The sequence below is a fragment of the Sarcophilus harrisii genome, chromosome 5, assembly GCF_902635505.1.
Source record: "Sarcophilus harrisii chromosome 5, mSarHar1.11, whole genome shotgun sequence".
In the NCBI taxonomy this organism is placed as follows: domain Eukaryota; kingdom Metazoa; phylum Chordata; class Mammalia; order Dasyuromorphia; family Dasyuridae; genus Sarcophilus; species Sarcophilus harrisii.
The window spans coordinates 131,679,084-131,703,921 of record NC_045430.1 but is presented as its reverse complement, the minus strand read 5'-3'; the positions used below and the strand labels follow the sequence as shown (position 1 = coordinate 131,703,921).

The following is a 24,838-nucleotide window of genomic DNA, read 5'->3' as shown; positions in this document are numbered from 1 at the left end:
GTCTAATTGTCAGCCTCAGTCCACTTTTCCCCATAGCCTCAGCTGGATGACAATGAGTCACAGAGACAAATCTGATACACAAAGAGGGAAGAACACTGGAAGGAGCTGGGTATGGCGGACCCAGATAATCTCAAAAGTTCGTTTGAGCTCTGACATTCTGATCTCATGCTATCCTACTAGTTAATGGATATTCCTCTTTTAAAAAACAACAAGGTTTTTCAGCATTTTACTCAGGACTTGTTGAGGATACTGGTTGGTTGTTGTCCCTCATTCTTGAAGAGAACCAAAATGACGTCTCAATGTTGGGGTTAAAGTACAGTGTGTCCCACCACAGCTGATCTGAACGAGTTCAAGTCCAACGAACATCTGGAGGTGAGATGTCTTTAAATGTGGGGGTCTCATGTTCACTTTGAGCTACTGCAGTTCTGTTTTGCACACAGAACACAACTTCTTTGACGAGGGCTCGCCAGGCCTGTGCCAGTGTGTCCCCTGTCTCACAACTGATTCCAAAGTTCATCAGAGACACCTTGAAAGTGTCCTTGTATTTTTAATTCTGACTTTCCTATGAGTGCTTGTGAGATGTCAGTAAAATAGTCTTTTAGGCAAAAGTATGTTTGACATTGGAACAATATGGCTAGCCCAAGTTGCATTCTCTGTTTGAATGCTTGACCCATTCACCCAGCTTAAATCCATGTGTCACCCTCAGCTCCTTTCTCTCTCTCTCTCTCTCTCTCTCTCTCTCTCTTGTCTCTCTGTCTCTGTGTGTGTGTGTGTGTGTCTTGCTCTCTGTCTGTCCCTGTATGTGTGTGTGTGTGTCTCTCTCTCTCTCTTTGTCTCTGTCTCTGTCTCTCTGTCACTCTCTCTGTTTCTCTCTCTCTCTCTCTCTCTCTCTCTCTCTCTCTCTCTCTCTCTCTCTCTCTCTCTCTCTGTCTCTGTCTCTTTCTGTCTCTGCCTCTCTGATTCTGTCTCTGTCTCTCTTGACAGTGAGGATTTCATGAATTAAAAAAAAAGAAAAACTTTTTTTTTTGTCTTAACACAGTAACTACAACTATACTAATCTTTTCAAATATCAATATCTTCTGTTTTTACATTATCTTTACTTCTTAATTCTCAGGTGGGTGACACAGTGGATAGATTGTGGAACTTAAAATCAGAAAGACCTGAGTTCAAATATGACCTCAAACACTAGTTTTATGACTCTGGGCAAGTCACTTAATTCTTTTTTTATGACAGTTTCCTGATCTTCAGAATGAGCTGGAGAAGAAAATGGCAAACCACTCCAGTATTTTTGCTGCGTAAACCCCAAATGAAGTCATTAAGAGTCAGAAATTATTGAGATGACTGAACAGCAATAATACTTCTCAACCCTTTTCCCTGGCCAATGATATAGTAAAGAATTAGAAAAAAAAATTTAACCAACTTAATTAACACATTGTCTGATAATGTGAGCAAAGTACCATGTCTATTGTCCCCTATCTCTGCAAAGAAAAAAAAATTTCTCATCTCTTCCTGGGGCCAAGTTTATTCTTTGTAGTAATACAATGTTCAGTTCTTCCTTCTCTTCCTTCCTTCCTTTCCTTTCCTTCCTTTCTTCCTTCCTTCCTTCCTTCCTTCCTTCCTTCCTTCCTTCCTTCCTTCCTTCCTTCCTTCCTTCCTTCCTTCTTTCCTTTTTCTTTCCCTCCTTTCCTTTCTTCATTACCTCCTTCTTTCCTTCCTGCCCTTTTCCTCCTCCCTTTCTCTCTCCCTTCCTCCGTCCCTCCCTTATTCCTTCTTTCCTTCCTTCCTTCCTCCCTCCCTTTCTTCCTTCCTTCCTTCCATCTGTATATTTGTTGTGTTGTGTGGGGTTTTTCCTGGTTCTATTCACTTCACTTACTTCAGATCATATAAGTTTTTCTGTGCTTCTTTGTTCTCTTGATAGAACTTATCAGTTGGAGACCTTTGCTTTGCTCTGCTCCATGAAGTCTGGCAGGAGCGCTTCTGAAGGCAGAACTCTACGTTTTGAATCCTTGATTTCTGCCCCTTGAAGTTGACTGCTGGCCTGGGCACCCTAAGCAGCACATCCCTTGGCTAGGACTTCATGATTGGCAGGTGTGGCGAGGATTTTGCCATTCCAGATGCCCAAGTGCCCCTTACGCTAAGTTCAGCTTTGGCAGTTTTCAAGTTGCCTGAAACATCTCCAAAACCTCAGTCAGGAGCAGCCAATTGAAGCCACAGTCAATTCACAGCCCTCCCCTTTCCTCACCAGTGCCATCCCTTCTGCCAGCCTCCATCCCCCTTCCTCCCTTCCTCCCAGCTGGTCTGACATAGGAAGAAACTGAATCTGTATCCACAAAACTTGCTCCCTCTTCTCCACTGTCAAGAAGAAATCCCTGAGCTAAGGAAGATGATTTGGAAGCGAATCCTTTTCCTCTCCTGCTTCATGGCTTTTGTGCTTTTAGCTAGTGAGTATGAGCCACAGGGAAACCCCTTTTCAAAGGGGTTTCTTTTAAAAGCAAAGACTGGCTAGATCACTACACTTTCTGCCCAGGTGCCACAGGAGGAGAAGCTGCTTTCTAGACAGTGCAGAAGGGATTTGTGTGTGTATGCACAGAGCTTCCTGGCACGGGGTCTATCTGTCCCTTGGGTGTGAGGGAAGGAATTCTCTAAACTAGGGATTAGGAAACCAGAATTGTGCGTGACTGCGGGTTAGGGGCTGTACTCCTAAAATGCTGGGCTGCTTCTGCTCCCTCAGCTTTGTCTCTGTTATTTCCACCTAGTTCTTGAGGCTGGGGAAGGTGCCGCTGTGGGCTCCAAACAAGCAGCTGGAGAAGGGGACAAAGAAAGTAAGTAGGACTGCTGGCTCAGCTAAGAGGGGAGGCACCTCTCCTGCTACCTGCCCCAGAGCATCCCAGGGGCCCCGGACCGCTTGGGATCAGACAATATTTCTGCTTGCAGATTTGAAGAAAAAGATCTTCCTCCAGGACTCAGACGCTGCTAATTTCTTCAAGAAGCGGGGCAAGAGATCCACCAAATCCTGGGATGAGCTGAACAGTGAGTGAGGGGGATGATCCATGTTTGTGCCAAATTTCCTTCTCTCCCTCCTCCTAGGAGCCTGAAGGACTAATTGTTGGACTCAGGGGAAAGGATAAGAAAAGGGACTTGAATTAATCTGAAATTAGAGAACATATGTTTTGCCTCTATTTATCATAATACCCAGCAATATATGTAAATGTATGTATTTATGTTTTCAGTTCATATCTATAAATGGAATATTTTGATGGAAGAAATAGTGACATAAAGTAGAGAAAGTACTAGATTCGGTATCAAGAAGACCTCAGACATTTACTAGCTGTGCAATAATGAGCAAATGGCTTAACCTCTCTAAGGCTCACGCAGTTTTCTAAGACTTATTTACTAAGTTTTCTGAATTGGTGAAGGGTATTTCCAATCCGAGAAAATCATAAAAACTGGTGTCTGTCTGTCTCTTTGCATTTTTCTCTGTTTTTCTTTGTCTCTCTATTTCTGTGTCTCTCTCCTCCATCTCTGTTTCTCTCTTTCTCTGTCCCTTTCTTTTTCTCTGTTTCTGTCCCTTTCTTTCTCTCTCTGACTCTGACTGTCTGTCTCTCTTTCTCTCTGTCTCTCCCTCCTTCCCTTCCCCCTTCTCTCTGTCTCTGTCTCCCTCTCTGTCTTTGTCTCTCTGTCTCTGTCTCTCTCTCCCTCTCTGTCTCTGTTTCTCTCTCTGTCTCTGTCTCTGTCTGTCTCTCTGTCTCTGTCTTTCTGTCTCTGTCTCTTTCTATCTCGCTCTGTCTCCCTGATTCTGTCTCTTTCTCTCTCTCTCTCTCTCTCTCTCTCTCTCTCTCTCTCTCTCTCTCTCTCTCTCTCTCTCTCTCTCTCTCTCTCTCTCTCTCTCTGTCTCTCTCCTTCCCCTTTTCTTTCTCTTTTTAACTGTCTGTGAGTATATGTCTATAATACCTATAAGTTTATCATTGTGGAAACTTTCTCCATAGAAACAGAAGTGCCAAATTGTCTATATATTATAGTCTTAGACAACCACCTTTGGAAGACTTGAGAACTCTGATCAAAACAATGACTGACCCTGATTCTGAAGGATTAACCATTGAGCTTGTTATCTGTCTCCTGATAGAGAAGTGATAGACTCAGGCTATAAAATGAGACATGCTTTTTTTGGACATGATCAATGTGGGAATTTACTTTACTTTGATTACACATTTGTTATGAGGATTTTGTTTTCTTCCTTCCTTCCTTCCTTCCTTCCTTCCTTCCTTCCTTCCTTCCTTCCTTCCTTCCTTCCTTCCTTCCTTCCTTCCTTCTTTCCTTCCTTCCTTCTTTCCCCCTCCCTCCTTCTTTCTTTCTTTTTTCTTTCTTTTTCTCTTTCTTTCTTTCTTTCTCTCACTCTCTCTTCCTTCCTTCCTCCCTCCCTCCCTCTTTCTTTCTTTTTTCTTTCTTTTCTTCTTTGTTTCTCTCTCTTTCTTCCTACCTTCCTTCCTCCCTCCCTCTCTCTCTTCCTTCCTTCTTTCCTTTCTTTCTTTCTCTCTCTCTCTCTTTTCTTTCCCTCTCTCTTTTTCTTTCTTTTTAACAGAAAGAAGTAAGGGAAAGGATATAAATTTTTTAACTGAAAAACATTTTAATTCATTTTTTAAAAAACTTAATACTTTTTTGGTGAGTTGTATGTAGCACTGAGAGGTTTGATGATTTACCCTTGGTTATATAGCCACTATGTTAGAGGAAAGGTTAAGTCTTCTTGACTCCAAGCACACTCCACTCTTCATGCTCCTATATGTGTGTGAGAGATATGTTTCTGGTGTGCACACAGTATCTGGTACACAGTAGACCCCCCAGTACATAATTACTTAATTGCTAACTGGCTGGTAGAAATACAATAGAATTTTTTCATGTGATGGGGATGAAAAGGTCTTTAAGGAGTTCAGGATTTAAAATGTTAAGTCTTTTCTGAGTTAGATAAAGAATGCTGCAATGTGAATGTAAACCTGTGGCCCTCACATAATAATGGATTCAGAATTTTTATTTTATGAACATAATAATTAGGCTTCATCTAATTTTTATTTTTTTTCAACTGATAAAAATTTACCTTATATCCTTTTCACTTACCCCATTGAAAAAGGGCTGGGGGGAGGGAAAACCTTTGTGACCAATTTTAGGTATAGTAAAACAAAACAAATTCCCATTTTTAAAATTAATTTTTTTCAATTAAAGTTTTCAAAAGAAGGTTTCCAGGAAAGCATCCTAGAGATGTTTTTACTTGAAAAGACAGGCATTTCTTTAGGAGATGGCAATGTTTGCCATCCTTTTAAGTTGGCTCCAACGACTAAAGTATAGGTTGAAACTTTCAGGCACCCAATACAGACAATGCACATAGTGTGTAACATGAACTCCTCCACATGATCCAGGAGGCACAGCATAGCATGGTGGACACTCAGGGGTCTACAGCAACTTCTTCATTCAACCTCATTAGGCAACTTAGCCCCAGGGAATCTCTGTGAGTGGGGCTGAATGGTGGATTATTTGGCTATACCTTGAGCCATGGTGAGCAAAAGGGCAAGCAGCATTTCATAGTTGTATCCAATATTGCATTACTGTATACATCCAGGAAGCCTTACTTTTATTTTTTTATTAAAGACAAGTATTTATTAAATATTCCATCATAAAGGACATTCTTTTTATTTGACAAATTGTAAAGTTTTAAATTCACAAATTTTATTTTAAAAATGAAACACAAAATATCGTTTTCTGGAGACATGAAAGTATGCAAAGAAAATTATTGGTTTGCCTATAAAACCCGTATTAATTAATGTAAACACAAGTAAACACTTAAGTATCTCTCTGTCTGTCTCTCTCCTTCTCTGTCTCTCTCTGTCTCTCCTCTCTCTTGCTCTCTCTCTTCTCTCTGTCTCTGTCTCTATTCTCTTTTTTCTCTCTCCTTTTTCTCTGTTTCTTTTTCTATCTTTCTCTTTCTCTCCCTCTCCTTCTCCCTCCTTTTCTTTTTCTGTCTCTCTCTCTCTCTCCCTCTCACTCCTTTTCTCTTTCTCTCTCTCTTTCTCTGTCTCTCTGTATGTCTGTCTCTCCTCTCTCTGTGTCTCTCTCAAGAACTGAGAACAAATTATGATAATATGTATTAAGTACTTTTCAAGTTTAAGCATTTTGTTTATATCAGTTATTATTAAATATTAATAATTAATGATATTATTATTAATAATATAATATTGTTAATAATGTTATAATTAATAACAAACAGAAAAAATAAAATTATTTTATCCAAGTCATCATAAGGCAAGTTCATCACTTCATCTGAAAAAGATCTGGAAGTTTTAGTTCTCAATCTGAGTAACAGCAGAGTGTGGCAGCTGAAAAAGCTAAGGAAATCAGAGGCTGTAGTGAGACAAAGCATCTTGCCCGATTTAGGCAGGTGATAGTCCTGCTACCTGAAGAGCTGAAACCCCCAGTGAACAATAACTATATGTCTTGCATGTAGCTATTTATTTACACTCTTCCCTATTAGAATGTGAACTCAGGGGCAGGGAATTTTTGCTTTTGTTTCCTCAGAGATTAGTTCACAGAGTAAACACTTAATAAATCCTTGTTGATTGGTTGACTAATCGAAATAATGTTCAAGCTTTCCCAATAGCCCACAAATACTGTATCCCTCTCTGCTCCCAAGCTTCTTCTCAGATACTTCTCTTTAATTTCATCAAACAATTTAGGTCCTTTGGAGACTGAATGGCATAGTGGAAATGGAATTGAATTTGAAATCAAGGCTAGACCTAACTAACAACTCTGTGCTGTTGTTTAATTATTCTTGCTACAAACGTCCAGGCCAAAAAAAAAAAGTAAGGATAATTATTTATCGAAAATTACTTAAATCAAAAGAAATCCTTTTTTCTTTTTATGACTAATATTCCATGAATTTTTAGAGATAAAATTTAGAGATAAAACTTTCATTTTAGAATGAGGAAACTGAGGCCTAGAGGCATTAAGCATTTTGACCAAAGTTACATATTTACTGTTTACTGGAGATTTCAACTCTTCACTATTAATACATATGACTCGAACGATCACAAAGCAGTTCATTCTCTATGGTAGGGGGAGTAGAATTTCTGCCACTGAAATTTTTTTTTAATTTTTACTTTTTAAAATTTTTTTTAATTTTTAAAAAATATGTTTGTGTATTAAAGTAATTGATTAAAAAATAATCCCTCATGAAGAGCATAGTAATCCCAAAATCTGATAGCTATTCCTGGTAGTAAATACTGGATTCCCCATGGAGTCTATGACAGGTTTGAAGGTTAGTTATGGCCTTTCTCCACTTCCTCTCCTTCGTTCTAGTCTATATCAGTGATGAGAGAAATCTTGGGCTTAGTGATTGGGTTTCTTTGAGAAATTTGGCATTTTCTTCCTCCTTGTAAACTGTAAATTCTCTTTCACAGTGGAAAATCGGCAACAGCTTCGAGCAGATGAGCATCGGCGGGAGTATTATGAGGAGCAAAGGAATGAATTTGAGAACTTTGTGGAAGAGCAGAATGATGGTAAGGATCTTCTGTGTGTGTGTGTGTGTGTGTGTGTTTGTGTGTGTGTGTGTGTGTGTGTGAGAGGGAGAGAGAGAGAGAGAGAGATAGAGAGAGAAGGAGGGAGAGGGAGAGGAAGAAGAAAGAGAAGTGGAAACCACATTATTTTCTCCCCACCTCTTCCTTAGCATTTTTATACTGGTAAAAATCTGGTTTGAATTAATATCAAAAGTTGATTTCCAGAAGGAAAATAGGGATATGTCACAAAAAGGCAAATAAAAATGTAAAAACTGTTAACAGAGCTATACTACTTTTAACCAATGAGACATAAAAGAGCCATAATGTTTTCAATCACTCTTCAGAAGAGAGGAAAATGGAGAGATCTATCCTCCTGCCCCACAAGACCAAAACAATGACCACTGTCTTAAAGCTCTACATATCCTTATGGGCACCAAGTCACATGCTTCTATCTCATCTTTTGTATTTTAAACTCTGCCAGATGTAAAGATGGGTGAAGGTATCGCTGATGTTTTTCAAGAAAGACAAGTCAGTTTTGAAACAAAGGGATTTCCCCTATTTATTTCAGGAGGTTTGGGCTTAAGAGGGTCCTGCCCTATTAACAAACAGAAAGCCACTTCTTTAATTGGGTTAAACTTAAACATTGGGGAACTACTTTTTTCTGAGAGAAAAGAGAACAGGCATTTATTAAGCACCTTCTATGTAATGATCACTGTGCTGTTTTACAAATTATTGGAGATCTCCTGATTTGGCAAAGCCTGAAAAAAGGCAAAGTATTTTCTATCTTATTGTAAATTGTTAGAAGGTAACAATGTTAACTTAAAATATTGCTAAGAATGGCCAAACAGAAAATTCCTCACAGTGTGAAGGATGGATGGGAGGCAGGAAGACTTGTTAGCCCGGTGTTATAGACTAAAAGGGAGATAATGAGGGCCTGAATGGAATTTAATGGAAATAGGAAATGGAATGAGGGAAACAGATACAAGAAATATTGTAGAGGTAGAATCGGTTGAATTTAGTAATTAATTAGAGATTAGAGTAATTAATTAGAGATTAATTAGAGTGGTGAGGCTGGGAAGGGGAGACCCCAAAAGTTTGGGATCCCAGACCAGTGTCGTGAGATTTCCCAAAAGAATTTGCAGGCTTGTACCCATCTCCTAGTCAAGGGGCAAAGCTTTATAGCAATAGCAACGCCATTACAAAGGGGACTGAATTCTAAGGGAATTCAGCAGAGAAACAGAAGCAAGGAGATATTTTTATCCAGCTTTTAATCATAGATACGCTAATTCTATTGCTCATAGTAGGAAGGAATGGCCTCTGGAAGGACTGGTTCTTGGTGGACCAGAATATTACTGACAAGATTACCAGTCAGCAATGAATTGGAGTGGTCTTATTCACTATTGTCTCAGGAGTTTGATCTGTGGGAGTTTCCTGAGGCCAGAAGCTATCTGACCAAAGATGGTCAGAATCAGATAGATCGGGCATGGGAGTTTGAGGCAGAAAATTTAGAATCACTGATTTATTGCCAGAACAGAAGCCTCCCCACCTAAAATCAAGAGACCATAAAATCATATCAAGAGGTAAAGAAGAGAAAAATAATAAAAAATAATACAGAATTTTAAAGATTGGAAATGGGCAAAAAGTAATGCCACAGAAAGAAAATAGAAGGAAGAAAAATTGAAGGGAAAAAAATAATAAATTTTGTTTTTGATATCTTGAGTTTGTGGTACCAGGTAAAGATTTCTGTAGGTAGAAGTGGGACTGAAGCCTTATTGAGATAAGTATTTGAACATTACCTCACACTTAAGGAAATCCAAGACTGTTGTGTGATAGTAGGTCCTCAATTTAGTCAATGGGGAAAAGAAATTAATCTCTTTAGTTGAGTCTGTATATGTACAGATTCAGACTAATGACTAACTGGTGCATCTCCAAAGACCTTTTGGCTATGGTTCCAACTATACTACTTACCCATTCAGTTTCCCTCTTACACCTGGGGCTAAACTGAGAAAGAGAAAATGAGAGGAACTGTATGAAGAGCCAGAACCTGACCATTTTTTCCCCTGCCTTAGCAACTCATCCAGTAAGTAATGATGATGGTTGCCGTGGGATATTTAACTTATTTCCAAGTCGCTTGAATAAATGCCAAAATTTTCACTCTAGTAGCTAGCCCTCCCCACCATCCCTGATTTTGAAAAAACCCAAGGCTTTATTTACTACACCTCTACAAAGATCTAACCTCAGGAGGGAAGCAAAGAACAATGAATTAGAAAACAGGTCTATAAAACATGAACCAAGCACAAGCCCAGGCACAAATCATCCAACAATGAATGGAATTGAGAGACATCAACCTTCCCACAGCAACATGGTCTCAATGACCTTTGCATATTGATGTAGCCTGATCACTCTTGCCTGGAACGATTTTTAAAAGCTTCTAAACACTGAAATTTTTTAGTTATTTACTCAACTGAGCTTTTTATATATCTTAAAAGATATATTTTATATTTTCAGTGAGTGAAGTCATTCTTTCTATGTAATTTTTCATACAGTCATTGATTTAAACTCAAAAGTATCCTTAGAAGTAAATTCCTTCATTTTAGAGATGAAGAAACTGGGTTGAGGGGCTAAGTTCACACAGCATTAATGGCAGAACTCAATTCCTCTCCCTCACAGTTTGGTCACTGAGCCACTATATTACTTTCCTGGCCAAGAGTGGACTGCCTTACTTAGACTGGAATAAATTCCTGGTAAAGATTTAATTGCAGCTAAATCTTCCCATTGTCAGCATCCTTTCTCTGGAGATCTCCAATGTCTGTTTGAATGAGAAATTTTAGTAATGATTTCACATTGGACAAACTCTTCATGACCCCATTTGGGATTTTCTTGACAAAGATGCTGAAGCAGTTTGCCATTTCCTTCTCCAACTCATTTTACAGGTGAGGAGCTCAGGCAAATAGGGTTAAGTGACTTGCCCAAGATCACATAGCTGGTTAGTGTCTAAGACCAGATCGAACTCAGGAAGATGTCTTCCTCTTCCAAGCCCAGTGTTCTATCCTCTGTACCATTGGGCTGCATATAAGCTGGCAATCAGGTTACCTACCAGCCTTTGAATAAACTAACCCCCAAATGTACCTGTCCTGAAAGGAAATCTTGAGTTTCAGGTCTGTACATAGCTGGAAATTCCTCAATAGTTCTAGAGTTCCATTTAGTTTCTTTAGATGGCTGTGAGTTGGATAGAAAGGCTCCCAGATGTTGCTCCTTATTTGTCAGATACTTTCTCCTGCCAAAACTTCAGGTTTTTCAAAAGCCCAGATGCCTGGGCTCTTGATAGCATCATAATGATGGCTTCACTTTTTGGCAGGGAGGATTTCCTCCCTGCCGGTCAGTAAGTGATGAGCTCATCTGGGTTGTAGATGAGTGATATAGTATAGGATAAAATACAAAATCATCACTGTATCTTACTAGATTTGCTTAGTTAAATCTCAGGAAAGTGACCTTGTATAAAATTCTTCAAATATAGTGAAATTATGACAATTCCCATGTCCAAAGAAAGGGCCATATGACCTTGTTAAAAGGCGGGGAATCTGTGTTTTATTTCTTGTTTTTACAAAAACAAAACCAAAAAAAGAAAAATACAGGGGATGTGAGAGACAAGGATCATCTTGTCCAAGCTTCACTGGGTCTCTTGCACAGCTAAGAATTTGAATTCTAGACCCTTAGGGAATTTCTATATTGATTTATATCCTCAAAGTAATGAGGTGTTATAAAGGCCTTGGCTATGGTAAAAACCTGAATGAGTTCTTCATAGGAGCTTTCTTGTTGGACTTTGCATCCACAGAGGGGATTCAAGTGCTAATGGAGATTAATAGGATGAAAGCATGGCTTTTTGGTAATTTTCCTTCTTCAAAAATCAGCCAGTCAATAAACACTAAGTGTTTACTGTCTGCCAAGTACAAAATACATAAAATAAGGCAAAGACACAAACCCTGTTCTCAAAGAGCCCATGTTCTTTAAAAACAAGCAAACAAAAAAAAACTATTAGTTTTTGATATTTACTTTGATAAGATTTTGATTTCTATTTTTTTCTCCCTCCCTTCCCTTCCCTCTCCCCAAGATGGCAATCTGATATAGATTATATATGTATAATCATATTAAACATTTTTACATTAATCATGTTATGAAAGAGAATCAGACCAAAAGGAAAAATACACAAGAAAGTTAAAAAAAAACAAAATTAAAAATTTTATGCTTCAGTCTGCATTCAGATTCCAAAGTTCTTTCTCTGGATGCAGATGGCATTTTCCATTGAAAGCCTATTAGAATTGTTTTGGATTATCATATTGCTGAGAAGAGCTAAGTCTATCAAAGTTGGTCATCACACAATCTTGCTGTTACTGTATACAATGTTCTGCTCCCTTCCCTTACATCAGTTCATGTAAGTCTTTCTAGGTTTTTCTGAAATCTGGCTGCTCATCATTTCTTATAGAACAATAATATTCCATTACATTTATATTCACAATTTCTTCAGCCATTCTCCAACTGATGGGCATCCCCTTGATTTCCAATTCTTTACTACCACAAAAAAGCTGCTATAAACATTTTTGTATTTGTGGACCCTTTTCTATTTTGTTTATGATCTCTTTGAGAGCCCATGTTCTAAGAGAAAATGAATACAGCATTTAAGTAATTTTCCTAGAGTCAGTCAAATAGTGTTTGTAGAGAATTTGAACTTACATCTTCCTGACTTCATTCAGCATCTACATAAATTGACATTTTCTCCCTTTTTTAACTTCCCCTGGAGGTATCTCTCTAGGAGATCTATCAATAGGAATTGCTTAGGGACCTTGATTATTTTGTTGAATGCCAAATGTAAAGGAAGGAAACATCCATAACTCTTGAATGTATCTAGCCTGGGCTAATGACTATCTTTCAGATGCCTAAAGGATCTTATCACTTCGGCCCTGGGACTATTCAATGGAGTCAGTCCAAAGCCTCTTTAGTAGGAGTCTTTTTATTTTTATTTTTTCAGGAGACTGGCAATGGTGAGATTGGGTGAGAGTAGAAGTGAAAGGGATGTCATGGAGCTCTTCTTCCATCCCTAGTAGGGTATGGAAGAAAGAAAAAAAAAAGCCTTTAAAAGGCTCTTACATGGAAAGACTTGCATATATAAATAATGAAAGTGAAATAAACAGAACCAAGATAACATTACATATATATATATATATATAGTGATACTGTTTTAAGAAAGTCTTTGAGTGAATAAGTCATTTTGAATGATTTTGAGTGTATAAGAAATATTTTTAGTAGTCAAATTAACTTTTATAAAGGACATATGAAGAAATATATATACATGAAGAAATATATATAAAGGATATATAAAATTAACTTTTATAAAGGACATATGAAGAAAGATGCTATCTGCATCCAGAGAAAGAAATCGTACATAGTAGTGTGCATAGAGTAATTTTACATATTTATCTGTGTCTAATGGTAGCCATCTCTAGAATGGGGAAGAGAGGGAGGAAAAAAAGGGAAAAAAAGAAATTTACACAATAATTTTATTATATATTTAAAAGGAACAGCAAGTTGTACATAATAAATTTGCAGTTTCATTTACAATCATTTTTTTAAAAGAAATATATGTTATGGTAATGCTTCTTTTATTCCATAAATTAAAAATAATATTTTAAAAAAAGGTACCACTGAAAAGAGATCTTTTAAATAGTTACTCTTCCTCTGATTCTTATTGCTTCCATTTTAATCTATTTGTTTTGGGCAGGCTGAGAGTAATTGCAGCTTATTACTAAGAGGCAGTGAAATGTTCTTGAGGGCAAGCAGCCAGTCATGTAGTCTTGAGGCCGCTGGTCTCTTTAACTGTTTGTTCTGGACTGCTCTGAAATTTGCTCTTACCAAGAAAACTTGTGTAAAAAGAATATAATAATAAATGCTCAAAGAACCTAGAAAGTCTTTAGCCATGTTCTCCAGAGGTGAGAGGGCAGCCCCAAGTATGTGATTACTACTGGCTATCAACCAAGACATATGATAAGGAAATTGATTTTATTCATTAAAAATACAAATCTCCCTGGGAATACATTTAGAAAACTTTGACCAAAATACAAACTAGAAAATATAAATATCCTGGAGTTTCACTTCCTTCACTTATGACTTAGTCTGCTGTTTAAAAAAATAATAAAGTCTCACAATAAATAATCAGGGTCTCAGATACTAACTGTATGACCTTGGCCAAGTCACCTAATTCTGCCCCAGTTTCTTCCCATGTAAAATGAGTTGGAGAAGGAAATGGCAGAATGTTCCAGTATCTTCCCCAAGAAAACCTCAAATAAGGTCACAGAGAATTGGATGTGAGTAAAAAACAACTCAACAACAAAATATCAACAAGAAAAAGTGATGATTTTTTTTCTTTCATAACAAACAAATTATGTCATGATTGAGGATGTAATAAATACTCAAGAGCCCAACAAATTCCAGGACAAATCCAGGAAAAAATATGTTCTCAACAGTGGACCAATAAACTAAATGGGCTTTAGGGCACACATCAAGGGAGAAATGGAGAAGAGACTTAAGACATGGCAGAAAGTAATTGGAGATGTCAGCAGAGGAAGGACCAACAATATGAACCATGGAATCCATGGTCATTAACCAGAGAATATGAATGCAGAGGACATGCACATAGGGAAGTCTTGGAGTCATGTATAAAAATTACACAATCAATGAGATTTATTGAAGGATATCCTTCATGGATTACTGAGGAGGGCTTTAGGATGGTTGAAGAGGGGGACAGAAGGCTGGAGGTGCACTAAGGATTTCCAAGACTGTATAGGGAAGTGAGTAATACCTACCAAATTTTGTTGACCAATTTTCCTTCTTTGTACAAGAAAATCCCATCTCTGACCTTTAGGCATCTTCATTTTTTTAAAAAATGTTTCATTGATTGGTGATTAGTAAGGAAGTTGTTGTATGAAGTGGACCAATCCAATGAATGCTTCAGGGCCTCTGAGCATTGTAATTAGTTGAGGAGGTTAAGGAAGGAGAAAAGGAAGCTCACAGAGAGCGTGACTGACCTATCTCTATAGAAATAGAGGACTTGATGCTCATGGTTTTTGATAGTCTCCCATGCCCAGGGTTTATATGAAAATAGAGATCAAATTTTGTTAATGGTCTAAATTTCTGATTTAACTTAACTAACTTAAGTTAGTTTCCAGACTTTAAAATATGCTATGGGAATATAGACATCATAATTAGATTAACATTCATTCAGAGGCTTTTATTCTGCATTTCATATACTGGGATATTATATATATTAGATGGGTTAGCAGGCAACTACAATTATATATAGGTACAGATATATTTTCCAGCTAGGAATGACAATTTGTTGCCATTAGTAAAGGAAAATGCTATCTACAAAAATGAAAGGATATGTATCAGATTGGGAAGCGGAGGGAGGGAAAGGGAGAAAAATTTGGAGCAAAAAATTTTGCAAAAGTGAGTGTTGAAAACTATTTTTGCCAGTATTTGGAAAAATATTAATTAAAAAATTAAAATTAAAAGAAAGAATGAATGGCTAGCACTTAGAAATGGAAGTAGCAGAGCAGCTAGATGGTGTAGTAGATAGAGCACCAACCCTCGAGTCAGGAACACCTGAATTCAAATCCGTCCTCAAAGACTTAATATTTAGTAACTGGGTGATTCGGAGCAAGTCACTTACGCTAACTGCCCTGTCCTTGCCCGCCCCCCCCCAAATATGTAAGTAGCAAAGATACCTCATATATATTGTGCTCCTTTTTGACACATAATAGTCATTGAAACGACAAACCTGGCATTATAGTTTAGTGGATTCTACCATAGTACTATAAATGTTCATTCTTGTTGTTTTGTCGTTTTCAGTCATGTCTGACTCTTCCATGACCCCTTTTGGGGGTTTTCTTGGCAAAAATACTGGAATAATTTGCCATTTCCTTCTCCAACTCATTTTACATATGGGGAAACTGAGGTAAACAGGGCTAAGTGACTTGCCCAGAGTCACACAGTTAGTAATATCTGGAGAAGATTTGAACTCAGGTCTTCCTGACTTCAGATCAGGCTCACTTTCCACTGAGCCACCTAGCTATTTTTTGGTTCAAGGGCTTTTCATGATACAGATGAAAACCTCATGAGATTTTAGGCTACATTGAAAGGCACAGTGACCAGAATAAGGAATCAATAGTCATGTTATATGTATTCTGCCCTGCCCTCTTCTGAGTATTTTCTTTGGTTTTAGAAGAACATTCACAAATGGAAGAGTGAGAAAGGAAGGCAGCCAGGATTCCAAGAGGTTTTAAGTTTGAAACTTAGGAAATCAGTAGATGCTATCTAAAGGAAAGGGAATGGGGGAAAGGGAGGGAGAAAAGTTTAGAACATGAGGTTTTGCAAGGGTGAATATTGAAAACTATCTTTGCATGTATTTTTTAAAAAGCTATTAAAATATACATTTTTAAAAAAAGAAATCAGTAGAAATAGCATTTACATAATGTTTTAAGACTTGCAAAGCATTTTTCAAACATTACTTCACTTGATGCTCCTCATGACCCTAAGAGGTAGCTTCTACTTATCCCTGTTTTATAGAATAAAAGAACCTGAGGCAGAGAGAAGTTAAAGAGTTTGCTCAGGCCATACACCTGGAAGGAATCTAGAGTTAGATTTTAATTCTGGTTTTCCTGACTCATAGCTGGATCTACTGTACCCCTTCATTGCCTAAAGAAAATTGTGTGGATAGAAGATTTAGAGGAAAACATGGTAGCAGTTTTTAAGTAGCTAGCTGAAAGACTCATATAAAAAAGAGTTGTTTTTCCCCCTCTGATTCCCCAAAACAGTTCTAGGAGTAAATAGTAGAATTTTCAGAACATCAGATTTAGACTTGTAAATGGGGGAAATTAGTAATTAACTGGATGTATTCAAAATTGAAATGAGCTGTCTCAAATAGTGAGAGAGAACATTCTCACTGGAGTTATTTATGGTGATCATTTTCTAGTGAGTTCACGTCTAACACTCACTAATAATTATTAACATTAGCTAACACTTTATAGGGCACTTACTTTGTGCTAGGCACTATGCTAAGTGCTTTACACTCTTATCTCATCTAAAATCCTCCCTAGCCAAAGAAAGAATGAATGGCTTCAGAAAGAGCCCCTGACTCATGACAGAATGTCTCCTCCTCTTCCCCTCAGAACAAGAAGAGCGGAGCCGGGAGCAGATCGAACAATGGCGTCAATGGCACTATGATGGTCTTTACCCCCCCTACCTCTATAACCGTCATCACATCTAATCTCAGGTTGGGAGCAGGCCTATTGAGAAATTCGAAAGAACATTTATAAATGTAGGCTCACGATAAGCTGGTTGAGAGATACTGGTAGTTAGGAGCCTAAAGAATCTCATCATGGTATCCACTGTCCCCGTGGCCTTGCAAAGCTCCTCTGGTTGATTGGCTCAGAGAGCCAGAGCTTTTACTTCTTTATTTTCAGATGCTTACTTTTTTCAGTGCCTTGGAGAGTTCAAAAGCCAAAGTAATCTAATATAGCAGACCCCAACTTATAGTCGTTTCTGTCTGCATTACTCTTCAAAGCTAGATGACTGATCAAAGAAACAGCCCAAACTAAGTCAATAAATAAAATATATATTTGCTTGCAGATTTCTTTGTAATTTATTTGAAGAATACACTATTGACTACATATTTTTTCTCATTTTCATTTCTAGTTCTGAATTTTCTCCCTCCTTCCTTTGAGAAAGGCAAGAAATATGATACCCATTATACATATGAAATCATACAAAATATATTTCCACATTAGCCTACAAAAGACTTTTTTCAGAGAAAAACTTAGATGCTGACCGTGCTAACCCCTCAGTAAGCAGCAGAGCTCTCGCCATCTCTAAGTCTAGACAGACAATACATGATAGAAAGAGCTCCAGTTCTGGTCAGAAGACCTATGTTCAAATCCTGAATTCAGCTCTTATTCACCTCCCCAAGGAGAATTTTTGAGTATTCCTACCATTTGGATGCATTTTTTTTTGTAACAGAACTATAAAGCATGCTATGTTAATATGCTAGAAGTCTCTCCCTGCTAAAAGCAGAAGTGCTAATAATTTCAACTTTCAGAAGATAAAGTGTTGAAGAAAACCATTTCATGGAGCATTCATTCGTCTTCCCTTGCCAGGAGTCAGATTGGGCAAAAGTCATCAGGTGCCATGAAACTAAATTGTACCTTGAGTATGACTATCTGATCCAAAAGGTAAAAAAGAGAATTTTGAATTAAAAGTGTGTGTGGGAACATGTTCCAATTAATAAAGGAATGATTGGGGAGTAGACATGAGTTTTCCTGTGATCTTGGAAAAGTGTTATTATTCTGGGACCACACTCCAGCAGTCAATGCCATTATCTGAGCAGCCTAAGGGTTTACATTTCATCTCATTCACTTCTCAGTTGAAGCAGTTACAATTTACAATTTAAAATAAATATTGTTTTGGGGAACATTATTGACTACATTACAACAAACACTGAAGGAGTGTCCCAGGTTTTCTGTGATACTCTTTATGACATTTGATTGTCTCAAATAGTGCTTTAGATAAATTATTCAGAGTGTTTTTGTTAGATAATTTTTTGGTTGTAGTATTTGTTGTAAAAGTGTTAGTTCTATTTAATCTAGTTGTCCACGAAATTCTGAATTGAATCATCTAGTTGAAGGTGTTTCCAATAGGAATCTAGTCGAGAGGCAGAAGGTTCCCCAAGTTTAAAAAAAAAAACTACAAAATATTCTATTGAAAATTGTATTTTACCACTTTAAAAGGTTACTTGATTTTGCATTTCATCCCAATTCTTTTACTTGCAACCTCTTTTTCTCATCTTTAAACCAGATATCATAGAGATTAACTTCCTTTAGAGGAAGTTCTCTTAAATTGTTCATTAATGAAAGCTCCTGGACATTGATTCTGAAAGCCCCCCCAAGGCTGACGCAGGGCTTTGTGCTTGGAGAGAACTGTGTCAGGCAGCACAGTTGGAGGACAATCTCCCATATTGTGGGAGGAGGGGAGACTGGACTCTGCTCAGGAGACAGGGGTGAGCAGATATAAAGAAAAGCAGGGCTGCCAGAGATAGAGCAATCTAGCAAGGATCAAGAACCCAGGAAAATGATTCAAGAAAAGCAGAGATACTTCAGTAATTCCTACTATGTAACCTGGGAGGTTAGCAAATCTCCCCCAAAGTTAGCTGTCCACCAAGGACATGTTAATGATAGCTGGGGGACCAATTGGCAGTATGGTTACCTCAATTATCCAAGTGCTGATGGAGTTTCTGCCTCATAAATTCTGAGAGGTTTCAATCCTGTCTCTTTTCTCTCTATCCCTCTACCCCTTCCCCCCATGAAAAGATTTAATTATACTCGTAGCAGTATCCATACATAAATCTATTTGATTTTTTAAAAAGTTACTTACAATTCTTTCATGTCAAAATTCGATGGTTTGTTTTGGAGTATTTTTTGGGGGGAAATATTTTTACATCTCTTGTATGTTCAGACAATAGACTTGTACTACTATAGTGATTATTCAAAATGAATTTGAAGGTTTCAAAAGAACTTTGAAATATACACTGTTCATAGTGTCTTTTCAGAGTATATTCTACCTCTCTGCCAGCCAAATTCCCCAAGTTGGCCCCCAAGTGGCTGATTATCATTGTACATCCCAATAAACCCTCCTCAGCAATTCACATGCCTTCGGGTTCATTTAGATTGGAAGGCCGTTGAGGAAAATAAATTTACTCCAATTCCATGCTTCATGGAATTGTTTCAATTTTTCAATGAAAAAGTTGAACTATTATTGTAGTATAATAATATGATTTTTTTAAAACTCTTTAATCAAAATGTGATGACAATAGAAAAACATAGAAGTCAGGAACTTTATTGATGCCTTCACATTCACATTCACTAATGTTTTTACTTACCTGATGAGACTGAAATGATTATGCATGTATCAGCAAATGGTTTTGTGGTTTGGAGTCTCTGGACTTCTTTTACTTACCAGAATGCCAGGCCCTTCTCTGGATTATAGGGCCAACTGCAGAAGCCATGCACATATTTTATACCCTTCTCTCTTCCCTGCCATGTCTTATTGGGTTGAGGAGCATCTTGACAAGCTGGCAGAGGGGCTTCCTGCCTAAGGCTAACATACTCTTGCTCCAGTGCAGTTTATAATCCCTGACTCTACATCAAGATAAAAATCATGGCTGATTCATTTACTCTAACATGGAAAGACTAAAACAACAACAACAAAAAAAGGTCTCTAATCACTGGACCTACCAAAGGAGTTGGCTCTGTACTCATACTTGAAACTAAAGGGGAGATAGAATTCTAGGCTGACCAGAGCCCATACTTGACTACAACTACACTAGCCTACAAGCTAGATTAAATCAAAATAACAAATGTGTAATAGGTACCTACTATGTACAGGGCATGACAGCAGGAGATGAAGTGAATTATTAAATTATTAAAAATTAAATAATGTTCCAATCCTCAAGAAGCTTAGTTTAGTAAAGATGCTAGGGAGAAATCCAAACCACCAGGGCTTCTAAATTTTAAGTTCTAATTAAAAGTATAAAACCTAGAAAAGGCCCTTAGTTATGCATTGGAGAAGTGACTAGTTTTCTTCTGACTTTGTTGCTTTTACCAGTGACATAACTAAAAAGAATTTTGAACACCACTTAATGTTTATGTGTGCTGTAGCTCATGAAATTTTGGTCTCGCTTAATGTTGGATAGGTTGCCAAGAATTGACTGGTTCCAGAAGCAGGAGACATAGTTGAAGTTCTCATTCTCCAACCATCCACTGGGTCAGTTGTGCCCAAGGGCTCACTCTAGGTATTGAGTAGATTACTTCCCTCCGAATAAGGAAACTTTCTCAGAGGCTCTAAGGTCACAGAATGATGGTCTTAGTACATCTTATCTTGAAGGGCTTGTATCCTTGGGATGGTCTAACCTCAAGAATGTCTGTGGAAAAATGGAAGCACCTCCAGGCTCTAGCCTATGGAGTCAAATGGAGATGGCAGCAGCCAAACAGCACTAGAGTGGCAAGAAATACTGGATGTTGACTTCTTTCCAAAATGTTTCGGTCTAGAAATTCACTATCTTCTGTTGGGAAGGCTGGATCCACTTCTTGCTGCTCTGCCACTAATTCTGGTTGATGTCATCTCAAACCATTTGATTTCTCCGGCAATCATTATCTCTGGGCCAAAGGGGTCCCTGGAGTGAGTTACGTTGAGAGAAGCTCTTTCTTCACCAACGAACCAAATTTGCTCCTCCATCTCTATTTCTGTTCAGGTATCTTTCTATCTCCCATAATTGTCTGTCTTCCTCTCACAGTTCACTGATCTTCCTCTGCCCTCTCACAACAGATCAATTATCCTCAAAGTAGCATGAATGGATCAAGAAGCAATCAGCTAAGGTTAAAATTCCAAACTATGCAAGCACTTCTTAAGTGTTTACTATGTGTTAGGTACTGGGCTAAGCGCTGAAGATACAGAGAAAGGCAAAAACAATCCTTGGCCACATTCTAATAGGGGAATCAAGATGCAAAATGCTTTAAATTTTATTAAATTGCCCAGGTCCACATAAAGTTCTTCTCTATCCAAGAGACTAAAGAAGTGACTTATCCAAAGTTAGTCAGCAAGAAGCAAGGCTGGGAAACAAGTTAAGTTTCCTGATTCCAAATCCAGAGCTCTTTCCACATCATGCTAACAGAGAAATCAATACTCATCACCTTTTATATATGCCTTTGTATGCACACATTTCTTTTAAGTGACAGACGACTATACAGAAATTTAAAAACAAGGGTTGTTTTGGTGACCAAAGGAAGTTTTCCTTTTCAATGGCCAGACTTGCCAGTCTGGATAAATAATCCTAGCAGAAAATGTTTACTAGGCTCAACCATGAATTCTATTGCTTCCCTCCCTCCCCAAATTCTTAACAAGGGATGCATTATGCCACATGAGTTTTCAAATCCTGTATTAGATTTCAGTGGTATATTTCAATTGAAGTAATATCCTTGGCAGGATAAACCATACTTGAACACTGCCTAGGATGTGGTATTGTCACATTTAAGCTAAAAATTAGTAAAACAGGATTAGTCCTTTTAGACAAAGAAATCTCCTGGTAAAACTGTGAAGAAAAGGGTGCCTTCAGGACCACAAGTCTCATGCTTCTGCACCATTTTTCTCCCCATCACCATCTCCTTCTTGTTCAAGTCCACCATATTCTCTGATGGGCAAAAGCCAAGTAAGTTCACAAAGCTTTAGTGTGAATGACATTTGAGGATAGCAGCTCTAATCAAGAATTGTTATTTTTGCAGATAAGTGAAGCACAGCAGAGGAAGTACATTAAAATCCCAATCATCAGTTAATGTAGATGTTTTTAGGTGGCGGGGCTTTCCTCCAACTCTTCAAATAATCCTATTTGGTGACAGAGATCAAGCTTGCTTTGGGATATTTTTTTCCCCTTTTATTTAGTTCATAATTACTTCTACACTCATAGAAGACAAATCTTGATTCTATAAATACTGCTCTTTGAGGACCTCCAAGTCAATCTAAAAGGAGTATAAAGTGGAATCACGGCACTTTAGAGGATATCAAGTTGGCATTCTAGCACCAATTTAATCCTTTCAGGAATAGGGAACTCCCTCTTCAAAAAAAACCTCATTTCATGGAATCAAATTGAATCTGCCACCTGAAATTTTCATTTATTGTCTCTAGTTCTGCCCTTTGGGACACAAATAAGCAAAATTCCCTCATGTCACAGCTGTTCAGATCTTTGAGGACAATTGTGATGATCTCTGAAGTCTTTTCTTCCAACTGAGTCTCTGCTACTGTTCCAAACTCACAATGTGGTCTCCAGCTTTCCCTCATGCTGCCTGTGGGACACAGAATACATGGTACAGGGTGCTGCTTAATCTGGAGACTGAACTATTGTGAATATAGTCATATCTCACTGTTGGCTTTTGTTTGTGATCACCTAAAGGTCCTACTGTCTTTTTTTTTTTTTTTTTTAAATGTAAGCTGATTGCAAACTGTGTCTTCCCCCATTCTTCTTAGAATCACAGAATGTTACAACTGGAAGGGGCCTCCCTTCATTTTGCAAGTAAGAAAACAAAAGACCCATAGAATCAACTTTCCTAGGGTTTACAGAGAAGGGAAGAACTCAGGCTAAAAAACAAGGTTTTTGATTTACCTCCCAACCTAAATGTAAAATGTGATTAATTCAATTCCAGAAACATTTATTAAAAGTTTAAATATTACTTAAAACATACCCTTCAAGCCACCCAAAGGATTTACACAATGAATACAACATTCAAATCTTTCTCATTCTTCACTATCCAGGATTCCCTCTTCAAATGATTATCTACAAAGAATCAGAGGATCTAGGCCTGAATCCCAGCTTTGACAATTACTTCTTTGGGCCCAAGTCATTTTAGTTTCTCTGGGCTCATTTCTCTCACAAATTGAAATTGTTTAGACTAGATCCTCGAGGATCCATTCCTGCTCTGAATCTATAATTTTATGGTTCTACTTTAACAGTCAAGCTGGAAGGTTTAACAAAGCCAAGATGAGACCTAAATACTGTGGAAATCCAAGTTACCAATGACCAAGGTTAGGAAAAGGATACATTTATTATGGTAGTATAGGAAACATGTAAAGAGAATACAATTAAAGGAGCTGTGTGGTTCATTCTTGTAGTTGGAGGTAAGTTTCTTATTACTACTGTACAGAGTAAACACTGCATCCCAAAATCAATTCTCTCACCCTCACTCGATAGCTGAGGTCATCCATCATTGGCTAAGACAAGAGACGAGCACTACAAACTTTTCTTTCTACCAGCCAGGTAACAATACAGAGCTTTCTCCAATCCATCTGGTCTCTCATTTTGATCAAAGGAAAAACAAGTTTGCTGTGTAGCAAGAGTGTTCCTAAGGGCCAGAAGAATGTTCAAAAAGCCTGTTCATATTCAGGTTCTAAGGAAGAACTTATAAAATGCTTTCAAGGACTCAACTGCTTTAATCCACTGATCAGAATAAGACATTCATTTGAAACGAACCATTACAAATGCTTCAGTATTTCCAAGTGTTTTCTGGCTCAGTGAGCTAAGATAATGGTGTATTCTTCATTAGTAAATAATAAAAACACCTACTTGAAAATGTGAAACTCCAGAGAATGCAGTTATTGAGATATATAACTTTATGAAAAACAAAGCACCCATCTACTATTATACAAATTAGTGATTTGATGAACTTGGAGGAAGGACTTGAATTTGTTCTCCAGAACCTAAGATAGCTCAAGATCCCCATCCTTAAATGGAGTTGCTCCCTCTTGTTTTAATCCCATATAAAAGGTTTTTCAGGCAGTAAGTTATTTGCTTTCAGTAGTCATATTTAACAATTCTTCAGTTTGTACTGGACAGAGACGGAGGTTCTTAAATTTCATTGACCTTTTTCTTTTTGGAGAAAAACAAAAACAATCCCTTTCTGTAGCATTTTGCATACTGTTAAGTATTCATAAAGCTTTTTCATCCATTCACTCACCGAGAGTCACTCAGAGAGAATAGTATTCTGGGCTATTGTGCAGAAAATGAGAAATAAAGCAGTTCAAAGACTTGATCAAGGTCATAAAATAAAACAGATGAAAGGAAGTGAAACCAACCACCTGTTTTCCACTCTAAGTGTAAGAAAAAAAAAATCTGAGACAGAAAGGTATAGATCTATTTCATCACTGGATGTTTGATATGTACTAGGGGACCTTCTTATCCTGATATGTAGTATCTTAAACTGCATGAAAGAAAACAGTATGGCTTAAATGGCTTGTGCTCTTTGAACAGTGACCCTTCTCTGAACCCAATAGTTAAGGTATCAGTCCTTGGGAAAAAAACAGGAAATACCTCTGTCTTCATCTATTATTTTAGATGTCAATATCTGTACTTGGACCAATCTGGTAAAAGCAAGCAGATGGGTGTTTCTTTTTGGCTTACTGGTTGTTGTTGTTTTGTTTTTTTTTAAATATCTTTTATGGTCAATATTGAATCAATAGGTTGTTTTTCTGGAGATTCAGGAAGCGAGACAGGTAGTATGTTAACTACTGAAGACAGGGCTATTTAAGGCTATTCAAAAATCTGGCATGTTCTTCTCCTCTTGGTAACAAAGTCTCTCCACCAATTTTTGGCCCAGTTTTCTCCTGGAAAAATGAAAAAAGTTCTTAATCACAAACTGACCAGCATTTCTTAT

General features: G+C 37.7%; 2 protein-coding genes across 2 annotated transcripts in view; one reads left to right on the top strand and one right to left on the bottom strand.

The window, feature by feature from the left end:
- The first annotated feature begins 1,791 nt into the window (after positions 1-1,791).
- UCMA (upper zone of growth plate and cartilage matrix associated) lies at positions 1,792-17,265 on the top strand. Its single transcript, XM_003771428.2, has 5 exons — positions 1,792-2,441; positions 2,757-2,822; positions 2,935-3,030; positions 7,443-7,541; positions 16,760-17,265. Exons 1-5 carry the CDS (start codon positions 2,384-2,386, stop codon positions 16,855-16,857), a joined length of 417 nt encoding a protein of 138 aa, XP_003771476.1. The 5' UTR covers positions 1,792-2,383; the 3' UTR covers positions 16,858-17,265.
- A 3,873-nt stretch (positions 17,266-21,138) lies between these two features.
- MCM10 (minichromosome maintenance 10 replication initiation factor) overlaps positions 21,139-24,838 on the bottom strand; it is a 49,098-nt gene continuing 45,398 nt past the window's right edge. Inside the window, exon 20 of the mRNA XM_012550885.3 lies at positions 21,139-24,788. Coding sequence (XP_012406339.1) covers positions 24,705-24,788 — 84 coding nt within the window. The 3' untranslated portion in view covers positions 21,139-24,704. The remainder of the gene's footprint in view (positions 24,789-24,838) is intronic.

What these genes read in the sequence shown, in the direction of transcription:
- UCMA (XM_003771428.2), top strand. Translation starts at nt 2,384, where the DNA reads ATGATTTGGAAGCGAATCCTTTTCCTCTCCTGCTTCATGGCTTTTGTG. An exon ending in GGCTTTTGTGCTTTTAGCTA is followed by an intron (nt 2,442 to 2,756) that starts GTGAGTATGAGC and finishes ATTTCCACCTAG; the next exon opens with TTCTTGAGGCTGGGGAAGGT. An exon ending in TGGAGAAGGGGACAAAGAAA is followed by an intron (nt 2,823 to 2,934) that starts GTAAGTAGGACT and finishes TTCTGCTTGCAG; the next exon opens with ATTTGAAGAAAAAGATCTTC.